This window comes from Rhinoderma darwinii, chromosome 11 (assembly GCF_050947455.1).
Source record: "Rhinoderma darwinii isolate aRhiDar2 chromosome 11, aRhiDar2.hap1, whole genome shotgun sequence".
Taxonomy (NCBI): Eukaryota; Metazoa; Chordata; class Amphibia; order Anura; family Rhinodermatidae; genus Rhinoderma; species Rhinoderma darwinii.
The window spans coordinates 87,380,905-87,398,036 of NC_134697.1; the positions used below are offsets into that span (position 1 = coordinate 87,380,905).

The 17,132-nt window shown below is 43.1% G+C and overlaps 1 protein-coding gene and 1 pseudogene across 5 annotated transcripts in view; one reads left to right on the forward strand and one right to left on the reverse strand.

The window, feature by feature from the left end:
* The window catches only part of LOC142663716 (uncharacterized), a 121,080-nt gene extending 113,104 nt beyond the window's left edge, over positions 1-7,976 (forward strand). For 2 of the 5 annotated variants that reach the window (XM_075842501.1, XM_075842502.1), the window contains exons 2-7: positions 3,461-3,595; positions 3,990-4,187; positions 4,279-4,522; positions 5,039-5,133; positions 5,261-5,369; positions 7,181-7,976. In XM_075842501.1, coding sequence (XP_075698616.1) covers positions 3,461-3,595; positions 3,990-4,187; positions 4,279-4,522; positions 5,039-5,133; positions 5,261-5,369; positions 7,181-7,875 — 1,476 coding nt within the window. In that variant the 3' untranslated portion in view covers positions 7,876-7,976. The remainder of the gene's footprint in view (positions 1-3,460; positions 3,596-3,989; positions 4,188-4,278; positions 4,523-5,038; positions 5,134-5,260; positions 5,370-7,180) is intronic. The other 3 variants (XM_075842505.1, XM_075842506.1, XM_075842504.1) reach the window with 3 other exon arrangements.
* Positions 1-17,132, reverse strand: part of LOC142663806 (uncharacterized) — a 75,572-nt pseudogene that overhangs the window by 24,143 nt on the left and 34,297 nt on the right.

The window sequence follows — 17,132 nt, forward strand, 5'->3', positions numbered from 1 at the left end:
TGTATATATCTATATGTGTGTGTGTGTATATATATATATATATATATAGGTGTATATATGTATACATGTGTGTGTGTGTGTGTGTGTGTGTGTGTGTCTATATATATATATATATGTATACACTACCGTTCAAAAGTTTGGGGTCACCCAGACAATTTTGTGTTTTACATGAAAACTCACACTTCTATTTATCAAATGAGTTGCAAAATGACTAGAAAATATAGTCAAGACATTGACAAGGTTAGAAATAATGATTTTTATTTGAAATAATAATTTTCTCCTTCAGACTTTGCTTTGGTCTTGGAATGCTCCATTTGCAGCAATTCCAGCATTGCAGACCTTTGGCATTCTAGCTGTTAATTTGCTGAGGTAATCGGGAGAAATTTCACCCCACGCTTGCAGAAGCCCCTCCCACAAGTTGGATTGGCTTGATGGGCACTTCTTGCGTACCATACGGTCAAGCTGCTCCCACAACAGCTCTATGGGGTTGAGATCTGGTGACTGCGCTGGCCACTCCATTACAGATAGAATACCAGCTGCCTGCTTCTTCCCTAGTTCTTGCATAATTTAGAGGTGTGCTTTGGGTCATTGTCCTGTTGTAGGATGAAATTGGCTCCAATCAAGCGCTGTCCACAGGGTATGGCATGGCGTTGCAAAATGGAGTGATAGCCTTCCTTATTCAAAATCCCTTTTACCTTGTACAAATCTCCCACTTTACCAGCACCAAAGCAACCCCAGACCATCACATTACCTCCACCATGCATGTTCTTCTGTGTGATCCAAACACCTCAAACTTCCATTCGTCTGTCCATAACGCTTTTTTCCCAATCTTCCTCTGTCCAATGTCTGTGTGCTTTTGCCCATATTAATCTTTTCCTTTTATTAGCCAGTCTCAGATATGGCTTTTTCTTTGCGACTCTGCCCTGAAGGCCAGCATCCCGGAGTCGCCTCTTCACTGTAGACGTTGACACTGGCGTTTTGCGGGTACTATTTAATGAAGCTGCCAGTTGAGGACCTGTGAGGCGTCTATTTCTCAAACTAGAGACTCTAATGTACTTGTCTTGTTGCTCAGTTGTGCAGCGGGGCCTCCCACTTCTCTTTCTACTCTGGTTAGAGCCTGTTTGTGCTGTCCTCTGAAGGGAGTAGTACACACCGTTGTAGGAAATCTTCAGTTTCTTGGCAATTTCTCGCATGGAATAGCCTTCATTTCTAAGAACAAGAATAGACTGCCGAGTTTCACATGAAAGCTCTCTTTTTCTAGCCATTTTGAGAGTTTAATGGAACCCACAAATGTAATGCTCCAAATTCTCAACTAGCTCAAAGGAAGGTCAGTTTTATAGCTCCTCTAAACAGCAAAACTGTTTACAGTGGTGCAAACATAATTGCACAAGGGTTTTCAAGTGTTTTCTAATCATCCATTAGCCTTCTAACACAGTTAGCAAACACAATGTACCATTAGAACACTGGAGTGATGGTTGCTGGAAATGGGCCTCTATAAACCTATGAGAATATTGCGTGTGTGTGTGTGTGTGTGTGTGTGTATATATATATATATATGTGTGTGTGTGTGTATATATATATATATATATATATAATATGTGTGTGTGTATAAAAAATTAACTGTTTTTTTTTTATTAGTCCTCTACGGGACTTGAACCAGCGATCATTTGATCGCTTGCACTATATACTGCAATACCAATATATTGCATTAATGTATTGCAGTATATCGCGATTCTGACAGTCTCCTATTAAGCACTCAAGGCTTAATAGGAGTACAAAGGTGGCAGACCTGAGGGCCTTCATTAGGCCCCCTGGCTGCCATGACAACCATCGGCACCCCGCAATCAGGCAGCAGGAATGTTGGGGTGGGACGCCCCATTTCTAACAGCTTAGATGCCGTGGAGTTAAACGAGCGAGATCCACTGAAGTATCGACTCTATATTTTAGGATATGCCATCACTTTGATGAATGGGGGTCCAACCTCTGGGAACCCCCCCCCCCGATTCCGTGAATGAAGGGGCTGTTTTAGCGATACGTCTCCTTCTTAGCTTCCTGGAAGTGCTTCTGCGCAAAGAACTGTGCTGGAGGTAAAACAGTGAAGGGGACGCAGAACTAAATCTGCGCCTCGGCCCCTTCATTCTCAGGACAGGTGGGGGTACCAGAGGCTGGACTCCCACTGATTATAAAGTGATGGCATATACTAGGGATATGTCATCACTTTAAAACAGGAATAGCCCTTTAACTGCCAATGATATTGGTATGACCCTGATGCCAAGTTTTAGCAGTGCTGTGACATCCATGATGCCTCTGGTGCACCATAGTGTCTGCAGCTGTGAACCGTTTCTGGGGACCCAAGAGCCAGATGTGGCTCCCAAGCCATTGGTTGGGGACTACTAATATATGAAGCGGCCCGAGTATACGACTCCTGACCATTTCCTACAATTATGGCATATGCACAGGACTGGTCTGGGACCCACACCTATTTCCAGGTCGTAGATCACCCGACCCCGTTCCTGCCTGGTAAGATTGCGCTGGCCGCCACATCCTGCCGGGCAGGAAATCATTGCAGATGTGGTTGCGGTTTCAGAAACAGCCAAGCTCGCTGTTTCCATAACTCCATTCACTTCTATGGGGGTTACGTAAACATCATAGCTCCCGCTTACCTTCCTGCTAATTTAGCAGTCATCTCAACAGGCGTGGACGACCTTGGGGATTCCCGATCTCTTGGTAGGTGCAGATTCCAGAGCTGGGACTTGCATATATCAGACATTTATGGCCTATTCTATGGATATGTCATAAATGTCTGAGATGGGAATACCCCTTTAAGTGTTTACATAAACGTGTTTTAACTAGGACTTCTATATTGATGGCCTATCCTTAGGAATCAATATAAGATCAGTGGGAGTCCGACTATTGTTATCTCTGTGATCAGCTGACTGAAGTGGTTGCGGAATTCATCACCACAGCCTTATCCCAGTTTACAGGCAAAGCACCGTTGACTTCTGTAGCAGCTGTGCCTGGGACTGCAGTTCAAGTGAATGGGACCGAGCTGCAATCCCTGGCACAGCCCCTACAGAATTGTATGTGCCTGGTAAACACTGAAAAGGCCACGTTGACAAACACTGCAGCCCCTTCAGACAGCTGATCGGCAGGGGTGCCAGGGGTCAGGCCCCCACCGATCTTGTATTGATGGCCTATCCTAAGGATAGTCCATCAATATAAAAGTCCTGGAAAACCCTTTTAAATACCTTCGTTTACAACACAGTTCTTAGCCAGGGTCCACAGACTTTTGGATTTAGTGAATGATAGGAATAAAAATGTTACCTACCTTATTGATGCTCATCACTATTTCATATGTAGAGGTTTATCGGCTTTACCAGACTGACAAAGATCATGAAGCCATTGATTTCCAATACCTTATTGGTGAAGAACTATTCTTAAATATGATGTGTTCTTTCAGTACAGGATCCTCCATAATTTCCTCTACAGGGCAATGGTACTCTCCTTGACCAATCCACTAGAGAAGGACAGAAATAAAATGACTGAGAAAATATTAAACCTCACCCTGGAGATTATCTACCTGCTGACCGGAGAGGTGAGATACTTTGGGATTTCTGTCACTTGACATCTTTTATAATAAAAGAAGTGAAGGATTCTGGATATGTAAGTAGTGACAGCGTCTGACTGGGGTTCCTTGGGCCCACCAGAGGAGATGATGCTAAAGGCTTACCATCCATTTATATAGAACATGTACATATCCACTTTTAATTTCATCATAGTCCTTCTTGTTACCATTGTACACCTAGGATATGTCATCAACAAATCTAATGGGTAATTTGTGAAGCATCCCATAAGAAATAGACCCTAGTGGCAAGTGATTGGCTCCATAGACTTCCAAATTGGGTTGTCTTGTGTTCGAGTCTGGGCCCACCGAAGGGCTAGTCCGACCCGGAGTAGTGATATTTATCAGGGACTCTTTTCATACTCAGGATTACACATTAGTGAAGAAGACCTTAACATCTAGTGAAATTAAGAGATCCGGTTGCCTTCCCTATGTGTCACTAGAATGGAGCCGGACCCAAACTCCAATAATGATGACAACAAATCACTCACTGACACATGAGAAGAAAAACGAGCAGAAGATCCTAGAACTCACCAACAAGATCATTGGGCTGCTGACTGGAGAGGTGAGGACTACCGGGAATGCTGGGAATAACGGGATATTATATAGTAACGCTATGAAGGTGTCGGGATGATGACTGTATCGTTGTGTATCAGGTTCCTATAAGGTGTCAGGATGTCGCCGTCTATTTCTCCATGGGGGAGTTCGAGTATTTAGAAGGACACAAGGATCTGTACAAGGACGTCATGATTGAGAACCAGCAGACCCTCACATCACCGGGTAAGAGGGATCTGTACAAGGACGTCATGATGGAGGACCACCAGACCCTCACATCACCGGGTAAGAGGGATCTGTACAAGGACGTCATGATGGAGGAGAACCGGCCCCTCACATTACCGGGTAAACAGAGAAATGTGCTGCCAACACGATAGAAATGTATGAAGATGTGTAATTGTGGTAATGATCGGTAGTCTCCAAAACGGAGCTCTCTCGTTGATCGGCGCTTGCTTACACTGCCCAGGTCAGGCCATACTAAAAGAGAGTAAAAAAGACACGGCGCCACATAGTGCAAATAAAAGCGAGACAAACAAAGGAGCAGCTAATAATCAAAATGTGCTCACCTTAGATTGTAGACACTGGCAGGTGTCACAAGAATAAGAAAGCTGCTGCCGGGTCCGTACACAAACAAAACGGAGTTTGTTGTCAAAAGCATAAAAAAGGACCAAAGGCGCTGCTATAGTCATAAATGTCAACAAGGCTTAGGCAGGCATGAAGTAGAAATTTTTAATTATAGACAGAAGAGGCTACGCGTTTCAACGCCGGACCGGCGTCTTCATCAGGCCATGTTAGAGGACACCTATCATCTGATAATTGCATACAAATAATGTATTTGGTTTTTGTGTGTTTTTCCTACAGTCGGATATTGTAAGAGAAATTCACCAGAGAGATGTCCCAGTCCTGTATATTCGGATTGTCCACAGGAGAACCATTATGTTCCTCTGGATCATGAGGTAGATGGAGCCGAGATCTCTGTAAATTCTCTATATATTGATGTATTAGTGAATCAGGATGAATCTTTCGAATATACTCCTAACATTTTTCTTATTTGCTTATTATTTGTTCCACATTTTGAATCAGAGTGAAGATCTGATCAATATAAAAGTTAAAGTTTTGGAAGAAGAAGACTTGTATATGAAGGTTGACCATCAGTATAAGGAAGAAGAAATTGCTGTAGATATCAGCCCAGGTGAGTCATCATCACTTAGTATAGACCTCTCTAATTCGACCTGATCTTATTTTGGGACAATGCAAGCTACAATGATACAAGTGTTAAAAAAACATTTTTTTTTACCACTTTGTACAGAAATTGTAACTCCTTCAGAATTCGCTAAGTACTTGAAACGTTCAACATTTTCCATTAATCACAAACTGATGAATTGATGTATTTCGATTCTAAGCTGTGCAGCCACGTCCCTCACATCACGAAATGGAAGGACTTTTTATTGTAATTTTTTATTCTTATATGGTAGACAAAGTATTGCCTTGGCATCATGAATTACAATACTACACAAAGTATCAGTAGCGAAGGTCAGATTCTGGTATTGTGACAACTCTAATTCCACCATTGTTTTATTTTTACTGCATTCATCGTGTGGTAAGAACAACAACTTAACTTTATACTACAGGTTGATATGATTACGGCGATACCAAATTTATACGGTTTATTAGGTTTTACCACTTGTACAAAGCAAAAACTATTCGTTTAAAAAAAACTGGTTTTGTGTCTCCACATTTTGAGAGGCAAAACTTCATTTTTCCGTCGATTGAGCGGTATGACGGACCACCTGTAGTTTTTATTGGTACATGCGGCTTTTTTATCACTTTTTATTTCATTTTTTTGGGGAGCTAATCTGGCCACAAAACAGCAATTCTTTTTTCATTAGTCCCCTAGGGGATTTGAACCAACGATAGTTGGATCGCTTGCACTATTTACTGCAATACTAATGTATTGTATTCAATCGTCAATTTGACAGGATCCTTTTAATCCCTGCAAAGGCAAAAAAAAACTACAAAATAATGGTGGAAGCTTTTTTTTTCCAGCTACCCCCCAAAAAAGTTTATCAATAAGTCTAATGAATCCTAACATGGTACCAATGAAAACGACATCTTGTCTCGCTACATTGACGGGATGATAAAAAAGCTCTTGGAATGCGGCGATGCAAAAACAAATTATTTTTGTTCAAAACGTACCTAACTTTTCAGGGTACTTTTTAGAATAAGCGGTCATATGTGTGTACATGAAGAATAATATATTATATGACCTGTTTTCAGCAGTTTTCCCCTCTGCAGGCTCGGTCTCTAATTCTCAGTTGTCTCTGAGCTAGTGGGTGGAGCCTAATAGCTATCAAGTCTTCTATACGCAACACACATAGAAGAAAATGATCCTGTTCTCCTATCACATATATAAAGAAGCTCCTGCAGCATGGAGGAGATTGTACAGCAGTGTAGATGAGAATCCAGCACTGTGTTGAGATACAAAACTTACCAGGAACCTGCAGCACGTCTGTGTGTCTTTCTTACTCTGCTCCCTCCTTCTCTGTCCATAGACTTATATAGGCAGTGTGTTTGTGCCGTATTCTCTTCCTACTCCCACCTCCTTTTCCCCCTCCCCTCAGACTGGTTTAGGCAGCATATCTAGGTCTCTTTCTTTTCATGCTCCCCTTTCTTCTCCAAAGACTTCTATGGGCAACATGTCTGGGGGTCTCTCTCTCTCTCTGCTCTCTCCTCCTGATTCCCCCCACCTCTTCCATAGGTTTCTATTAGCAGGCAGTGAAGAGACACCACCCCCCTGCTTTCTGCAGTCCGTCTGTAACTAGGGCCGGACAATAGGTGGTGGACAGCAGATTACAGGAAAGGGGACACCAAGTAGCAGTAACTTTATACAGAATTTTCAAAGAAAATACAACAGAATTTTGACAGTCAATTACAAAGTTGATCTATATCAGGTATAATTTATTGCATGTTTGGAAATAATATAAAATGTATTTCTTCTCCCAGCTGATGACTGTGCCGAACAATTACAGGAATATCCTTTATCTCCAGATTATGAAGCAGAACTTAAAGATATGCCTCACACAACTTCTTCGGATCTGAGTAACTACAAGGAGACTTTATTTGAACATTTACAGACTGTTAAACAAAATAAAGGACATAAAGAGGATAAAATATATCAATGTTATGAGTGTGGGAAACATTATAAAAATGCCTTTAATCTTTATATACACAAGAGAATTCATAGAGATGAGAGACCGTTTTCATGTATGGAATGTGGGAAATGTTTTACCAAGAAATCAGTTCTTGTTGAGCATCTCAGAGTTCACACAGGGGAGAAACCATATGCATGTTCAGAATGTGGGAAAAGTTTCACCAAGAAATCAATTCTTGTCGAACATCAGAGAATTCACACAGGAGATAAGCCATTTTTATGTTCAGAATGCGGGAGATGTTTTGCCAGGAAATCACATCTAGAGAGACATCTGAGAACTCACACAGGGGAGAAACCATTTTCTTGTTCAAAATGTGAGAAAGGATTTATACAGAAAATTCATCTGATTGAGCATCAAAGAATTCACACAGAGGACAAGCCATTTACATGTCCAGAATGCGGTAAACGCTTTATTCAGAAATCACATCTTGTTAAACATCAGAAAACGCACACGGCGAAGAAGCCGTCCGAACGATCCGACTGTTAAAAAATGTAGTTTGTGCTAAAGAAGCAGCCACCTGCCTGAGGCTGGATTCACACGAGCATGTTCGGTCCGTAATGGACGGAACGTATTTCGGCCGCAAGTCCCGGACAGAACACAGTGCAGGGAGCCGGGCTCCTAGCATCATAGTTATGTACAACGCTAGGAGTCCCTGCCTCTCCGTGGAACTACTGTCCCGTACTGAAAACATGATTACAGTACGGGACAGTTGTCCGGCAGCGAGGCAGGGACTCCTAGCGTTGTACAGAACTATGATGCTAGGAGCCCGGCTCCCTGCAGTGTGTTCGGTCCGGGATTAGTGGCCGAAATACGTTCCATCCATTACGGACGTAATGTGCTCGTGTGAATCCAGCCTTAGGATGCCCCCTTATCCAAAATGCTGAAAGAGCCATGAGAAATTGGCATGGGAGTTAGAAGAAACTCACGTTGTTGCAGATTATATTTGTGCATTCATAGACTGCTTACTTCCGGTAAGACAAAATGGGAACAGTTAAAGGATCCGGTTGAAGAAAACCACTAACCTTGTAAGTCCTTTACACCCTATAACCCCTTGGAAATAAGTGCGGTTTAACAGGCCACATGACCCTCATGCGTCAGATCAAATTCAGTTTCGCATTTGCAGACAAAGGAGGCTCTGCTTAACAGCTACTAGTATTCAAGGGGTTGCCTGGACACGGGGCGATTTTTCATACTAATGACCTATCCACATGATAGGTCGTCCGTATGTGATCGGTGGGGATCCGACACCTGGACCCCGCACCTATCAGCTGTTCCGTTGCCCGCAGACAGCCGGATGTTATGCAGTGGTCAGTGCCGGAAACAGATGGCTCCGGTCACAGTATAGGGGCCATTCTGCAGTACCGCAGCTTGGTCGCTATACAGAGCCATCTGCCTCTGACACCGGCAACCCCATAACATCAGGTGCCGGGAGGCAGCCAGAACTGCTGATGGCTGCGGGGTCGGGGTGTCGGACCACCACCAATCATATACTGATGACCTATCCTGTAGTTAGGTCATCAGTATGAAAAGCCGTCCCGTGCTCAGATGACCCCTTTAATACTCCCTTTCATAGTCCCTTACTAAATAAATCTTGGGTGCATGGCCCCAGCGTGTCCTAGACACAATTTATATTATTGAGATGTGACAATTTGGTGGTGTCCGAATTTTTGCAAACTGCTAAAATATCCAATCCGTGGCTTGTCTCCTGGATAACTTGAGGTGGAACAATTTGGAGTTATGGGTGCAACATGGAGTCTCCTAATTATTTTAACCATGTCGTCATGACAGTGTAAGGCCTCATTAAGACACCTGTAATGCAGCTTCATTTCACCGTATTATGGCTCTAAATCCCAGCCTGACCTGAACTAACAGCATCATAGGGGATCTATAATTCTGTTAGTTCATGTCATTAGACCCATGGTCGGACCGGAATTTGCAGTCATATAGACGCTAAAATGAGACCGCATTACTGCCGCTTGAATGGGGCATAACGCTGAGGTGTAAAGGTAATAACTAAAGTTGATACTATGCATCAACAAATTAAGGAGGGCTCTGTTATTAGGGTTGGTATCATCCCGACCTCACCAGGATACCTGGATAATTTCCCTTCATCAAACTAACTCCATGCTACTCATTATTAACTACCATTAAGAATAGGATAAATGTCCCTGTATTTTTTAACAGTGAGTACGATCACATCTAAGGTGCCTTTCTACATAAACCAGCCTTTGTATGTCCAACCTATCATTTTTAACATCAACACTCCCAGGTCATTTTATTGATTTAGTTCCTCTCCTTTAAATATGTATTAAACGCTCCTAAATCCATTTTATTTTTATATTCCCAGGACTCACAAATTTTTTTATAGGGTAAATCTTACAGATAAATTATGGATTTGAATCTACATTTGTATGCACCCTTAAAGGCTATGTACACCTTTTGTAAGAATTCTTTTTAAATAAATCAATGTCTTATGTGTTTTTAAGCAACTTTGAAATGAACTTTTATGAAAAAAAATGGTTTATTTTTTACGATACAGCTTCTTTGTATTCTGAAGATGTATCGCTCTCTCTCTCATCCGATTCCATCTGTTCAGCTGAACTGACGGCTTTCTCAGAGCAGGTCTTGTGTGTCTCGGACACCGGATACAGCTCATATCGATCACATCTAAGGACCTTTTACACTGAGAAATTATCAGGAAAACGAGCGTTCACAGAACGCTCGTTCCCGATTATTGCCCTGTGTAAACAGGGCAACGATTCGCAGATGAACTAGCAAATGATCATTCATCGGCTGATGGTATCGTTTTTTTCAGACTAAAATATTATCATGGTCGGCAGCGCATCTTGGTGTGTAAACAGGGAGACGTGCTGCTGACATGAAAGAAATGTAAGGGGACGAGTGATCGTAGTAACGATCGCTCCTTCCCATACATAGCTCCATGTGAAAGGAGCAAACGAGAGCTGATCAACGAGCCGTTTCGTTGAACGTCGTTCGGCCAAAATGGCCATTGTAAAAGGACCCGAAGTCCTCGCCTTTCATCAGTGTCATGTCATCTGCATATTTTAGTCCGGTATTATCCTTGGGACATGTACCGCAATCTGAGGTGTAAAAAGAAAACAATATAGGGCTCCATATACAGCATCCATGCGGCACCCCTAAATTTGGCATACGCGGTAACAATATCCGATCTCAGACACCAACTACCTGCTGCCTACCAGTCAAAGTTCAGCAGCCAACTACATAATTCTGTTGACAAACCTAGCTTCCCTAAATTTACAATGAGGTGCGAGGGTACCACCGTGTTGGAGACTAAACTAAAATACACAGAACTCTCGCATAACAGCAACAAGCATTACATGACTCAAGATCATATCTGTGCGTAGCCAGAGCTACAACATCCTCTGTAGATCTTTTCCCCTACTATATGCAAATTAATGATCTGCTTTACCCGACAGCACCTCGCTAATGTGGGACAAAACCAATTTTTCATAACATTTCATCACTACTAGCGGAATCGTTCATTGATACAGCAGATGCCTTCTTTGGGACTGGTACAATAACCTGTTTCTTAAAGCAGTGGAACCAGGAGAAGTTCAAACTCTTAGTTAAAACTGGTGCCAAATCACACGCACACAAATTGAAATGTCTAGGCGGAGTCTAGAAAAAGGCCCTTGCAGCCTTCTTCACATGACCAATCTTCAGTGATTTATAGACATTGCCCCGAAATAACTCAAAGACCTCTCCGCCTCTCAGGAATCTAACTGTAAGGCAACAGCTGAATCTGAATTCTAAAAAGGGTTGTCTGGGCACGGATCAGGTTTTCATACTGATGACCGATCCACGGGATAGGTCATCACTATATAATTTGTGGGGGTCCAATATCTGGACCCCGTACCGGTCAGCTGCCTCCAGGCACCGGATTTCTTTGCCAGAAGCAGATGGCTCCGGTCACAGTATAGCGGGCCAGGCTGCGGTCAAGTGAATAGGAACAGAGTTGCAGTTCTGCAGCACGGCCGCTATACAGAGTACGGAGCCATTTGCTTCCGGCACTGAACATTGCATAACATCCTGTGTCCGGAGGCCGTCGAAACAGCTAATCGGTGCGGGGTCTGTGTGTTGGATCCCCTACCGATCATATACTGATCACCAGTATGAAAAACTGGTCCGTGCTATATTGTAGCCTAACAGAATAATAAAGTTTTGCCCTAACGATAGATTTCCTTAGGTCATACTTACCCTTCCGCAGCAGATCATGGGGCCTAATGGTTTGTTACAATTGTCGTAACCCTGTAACCAAAAGTTAACAAGTGTACACTTTGCAGCCTAGCTGTATTTTTACATTGCACACAGAACTGATAAATGTTCATTTTCAGGAGGGTGAGTGTGGGGGATGTTGGTTGTAAGGGAGGGCCCAGTCAAAGGTTTGCAATGGGGCTCAGTCTTTTCTAGTTACGCCTCTGACTTTAACTGAACCAGTCGGGTCAGCGGCGCTGACGGGTTTCGTGTCAGCGGGTTCTGTGTGTCTCTGACACACAGGATCGAGCTGTTACCAATCACATCTAAGTTCACACTGGGGCTGTTGTAAAGGAACAGACTGAATCAGGTTCTGATACAATTCATAGATATATTAAAGTTTTTGCCCTACATTTAGCATGTACTTCGAGTACATACATGCCAACGTGTCTATAGGACTCCATTGACCCGACGGAAGCAAAAAGTGTGTCCCTTTGGCCTGTGTCAGGCTGGTAGACCTTTTCCTTTTAACACCTGTACGACTGCCCATTGTCTTTTGTCATCATGCTTTGGCCTAGCTAAAGGAAAGAAATCCCATTGAAAGTAATTTACCCTCTGTATTTCTTTGGAAGGGAGATTGAGATTTAACCGGAATGATCACCGCCGCTGTTGCTAATACAGCAGTTTAGCATCTGCAGGCATAAAAGGGTTTACTTGGAGACGAATAATAATCCTACTCTTCATAATCCCTCGCTAAATAAATCTTGGTTGCATGGCTCCTGCCAAAGTTGGTGTTGTAAAGATTTGTGGTGGCCAAATTTGTGCAATTCACTAAAACATTCAGCCCACAATTTATCTACTGGAGATTGTGGAGTTGGAGCAATGTGAAGACGAGATACGGCATAGAATCGTTCTCTACTTCAACCGTATTTGGTCAGGAGTCAAGAAAGGAATGGAGGGCGCTAAGGTGCAGAGAACAACTAGTTACAAAACTATTAATTAGCACTTGTAGTAGGTAAAATCGGAGTTCTAAGGTTTAGACAGCGTAAACTTAGACCAGGCAGTCAGAAGATGCGCTAAATTTAGTGGCACACTCTGTATTGGGAATTTGGCGGACCTTGATAGATATGTTAGACACATTTCCTTCCTTATTCTACCTCTTAGGCTTAGTTCACCCCAGTTTTTTGTGCCATTTTTTAGGCACACAATGGCACATTTTAAGCCACAACCGCTTTCCACTAGACCACGCCTATTTTTCATCAAAGCCCCACCCCTTGTCAAGCATAGCGCAAAAAGTTAACAGTTAATAAATGTGGCCCACGGCATGTGCGCCAGAATTCTGGCGCATTTTGAATAGTTAATCTACCCCTCTTTGTATCAGCAAATTCAGGAGGCTCTAGTATGACGGATGCTTATTAATGCTTCTGAAATGTGAAAACTTTTTCTGGACATCTATTTGCCATACAGGTTAAGGCTTGCTTCACATGGCCGTGTTTGGTCCGTGATGTACAGGCCGTATGTTGGACGTATTTCCCGGAGCATTTGGATACGTTCTCTTGATTAAACCAATGCCATACTACTGACTTATATTTTTATGGGCATCGGAAGTCATGCAGTGATCGGTGCCATAAGAAGATTGCTCCGACCACTGAATTACGGCAGTGCTGCAGTACTGCTCATATTTAAGTGATGCAGTATAACTACCTTGGCTTTGTTGCTGTGCTCAGTTTTACCATGTCTTCCACAACCTCACATTTGTAGCAGAGTTTGGCTGTTCCTCATCCAGTTTTAAGCCTCCACGGCGGTTTCTGTTAAAGTTTATGACTGTGCTTCAACCTACATATGAAAATGATGATGATAATTTCCTGCTTAGTATAATTGGTTAATGAGACACCTGACTGTAATCTTACAAAATCCATGACTTTGTGCAATTGTACCTCGAAGAATTGATGCTGTTTTAAAGGCAAAAGGCGGTCACACCAAATTTTGATTTGATTTCATTCATTTGGTTGTATTTGGTTAATTGCAAAAAAAAAAAAGCTATTAACACTTCTATTTTTGAAAGCACTTACTTTGCAGCATTTTTCTACAACTGCCTAAAAACTTTTGCACAATACTGTAAGTGTAGCATACACGTTTATAGATGATTCAGCAATATTAACAATTTTCCTAATGTGCAAGTTATATCTAGTGCAACGACGTGGGCTGGCAGCAAGATGGCAGGACTACAGCAGACCCGAATTGTGAACCAACCGGACAGTCGAAAGGGAAGGGATTGACAGAGTACGTATCAGGCTGGGATCACATGAGCATGTTACGTCCGTAAAGGACGGAACGTATTTCGGCCGCAAGTCCCGGACCGAACACACTGCAGGGAGCCGGGCTCCTAGCATCATAGTTATGTATAATGCTAGGAGTCCCTGCCTCGCTGCAGGACAACTGTCCCGTACTGTAATCATGTTTTCAGTTCGGGACAGTAGTTCCACGCAGAGGCAGGGACTCCTAGTATCGTATATAACTATGATGCTAGGAGCCCGGCTCCCTGCAGTGTGTTCGGTCCGGGACTTGCGGCCGAAATACGTTCCGTCTTTTACGGACGTAACATGCTCGTGTGAACCCAGCCTCACAATACTGACAGGCAACAAAAATCCAAGAAACAGGGACTCACCGATTGAAGACATGGATGGAACAATATGATGTCAGACAGATGAAGAGAACACCCGGATAATGGGTGATAACAGCCAGGTGATGGTAACCACGGACAATAGGTAATGATAACAGTCAGATGAGGGAAACCAAACGTATGATGGTAGATAATAACAAGATAAACTATTTATATCCCTGGATCTGTCCCTAAGAACTGAATACAACACCATTAAATGTCACTGTCCCTAAGCTGCAGACACTGTCCCTAACACAGCCCCGGGAAAATGCTAGGAACCAGAGGCAATAAAAACAGCGCAAACTATACAAGCAGAATAGAACACAATAAAACAGAACAAAACTAACAAACTAATGGGGCTAAACGGAAGCAAACACGGACTGAGAAAATACTTACGCAAAGCTGGAAAAACAATACCAGACCGGAACACATGATCCGAATCACATGACAAACACACATAGCAAGTACTATAACAGACGCCTTCAGTCTGAGGCCAGGGATTCTTAAGGGCAGGCAGACCAATCAGGTCACTCTCTCTCTAAACTAGCCACGGTGACCCTCAATGTGGACATCTGACCAACACTGTTGATTCAGCGGTGTAGCAGTTGCCTCAGCAGCTGGGAGATGACAAGTGTGCAGGAATATACCTACTGCTCCTAACATCTAGTCATAATAATTCTGGAAAAATGGCTCTGCAAAAGCAGCTATTGTATGTTATTGGCTAAAATGACTTTCTAGTCTAATGATTATTAGGAAAGGGTTAAGTCCCTTTAGCAACTGCCCTCTGTCTTTTGACTGTGAACCGGCTGTTATTTGAACAAAACGGTTCAGGAGAACCGGCTAAAATCCACCCCTGCCTCAAAGGAGGGCCTCATGCCCACTTCAGTTTTTTTCGTCAGGGTGCTATCCATTTTTTTTTTTAACTGATAGTACCCGACACATTCATTTCAATGGGGCCATGCACACTTCCGTTGTTTTAACGGAACCGTGTGGCCGTTCCGTCAAAAATAGGGCAGGTCCTAATCCTGCCCATTTTTGACGGAACAGTCTCAGCCTTTGCATTGATATGGTACGTGAAACAACGGACTGCACACGGAAGCCATCTATGTGCGGTCCATGATTCACGGAACTGTCATTAGCGGCCGTTCAACAGCACACGGAAGTGTGCATGAGGCCGAAGGCTTATAGAATCACCAATTCATTGCCCTCTTATCATAACCTCAGGGTCATTGGCGATGTTTTTACATTTGCTTCTGATGGGAATAAAGATCCTACAGCAGCCATTTTTTCTCTAGACAAAATCAGAGGATTACATCAGTCAGATCAGAGATCCAGAACCACAGATTAGCGGATGTACACTCAGATTATTGGGAGGGACTAGTGTAGATTCAGCGGTCATGGTCTACATTGGCACCAATGACAAAGTTAGAGGTAGGTGGAAGGTCCTAAAACATGATTTCAGGGAATTGGGTATTAAGTATTTGCCGAAATAATACCTGTACCACGTGCTACACCAGAGAGGCAGCGGAAGATTAGGGAGGTAAATAAGTGCCTAAAGAATTGGTGTAGGAAGGAGGGATTTGGTTACTTGGAGAACTGGTTCGACTTCTCGAAGGTGGGCAATGACTGTCCAGGAGGGGAAGGAGGCATAGCTAGTGAGCTGGGGCTAGGAAATGGAAATGGGGGGTGTATTATCTAATGCCAGAAGCCGCATCGAAGAATTTGTGGATAATGCTGGTGGAGAATTGTGACATAGTGGGGATAAGTGAGACATGGCTGGATGATCGCTAGGACCGGGCTGTTAATATGCAGGGTAAGGGTATGTGCACACACACTAATTACGTCCGTAATTGACGGACGTATTTCGGCCGCAAGTACCGGACCGAACACAGTGCAGGGAGCCGGGCTCCTAGCATCATAGTTATGTACGATGCTAGGAGTCCCTGCCTCTCTGCAGGACAACTGTCCCGTACTATAATCATGTTTTCAGTACGGGACAGTAGTTCCACGGAGAGGCAGGGACTCCTAGCATCGTACATAAGTATGAAGCTAGGAGCCCGGCTCCCTGCAGTGTGTTCGGTCCGGTACTTGCGGCCGAAATACGTCCGTCAATTACGGACGTAATTAGTGTGTGTGCACATACCCTTACAGTCAGTTTAGAAACTATAGTACTAATAAGAAGGGGGAGGGGTTTGCTTATATGTAAAATTCTGTCTATTATAAGGGTAAGTTCACACAGCGTCTGAATCAGCATCAAGAAATTCTCAGAATTGTCCACTATTGATTTCATTGGGAGGCAGAGGCGTTTTTTCCCGGGTGGCTTTCGTGGAAAAAAAAAAAGCGGCATGCTCTTTCTTCAAGCGATTTCAGCCTGTGTCCTCCCATTGAAATCAATGGGAGTCAGAAAAAACCTGCAGCACTCATCTGGAGCATTTTTTACATTACATACATTGACTGTGGGCAAAAAAAACGCAGCAAAAAAAAAACGGAAAAAAAAAGCATCAACAAATGCTGACAATTAAAAGCCTGCCTCAAAATTTTAAATTTTTTTTTTTTCTGCTTGTCAAAAAACTCTGTGTGAACTAGGCCTAAGTCTCCAAGTATAATGGAAGCAGCAGAGAATCTACTATTAAAGCAAATAGATGAGGCAGCAAATCATAATGATGGGACTAAAAAAATTAAAGAAATGCTAATCTGGGCACTGGTAGAGGATGATGCCAAGCACCAATGCCGTGTGGTACCGGAGCTAGGGACCGATATAGCACACGGTTATCAAGTGACCTGGCTCCGGAACTGCCTGACTTAGAAGATACCAGCAGCATTTCTCATAGTGGACTCATTTCAC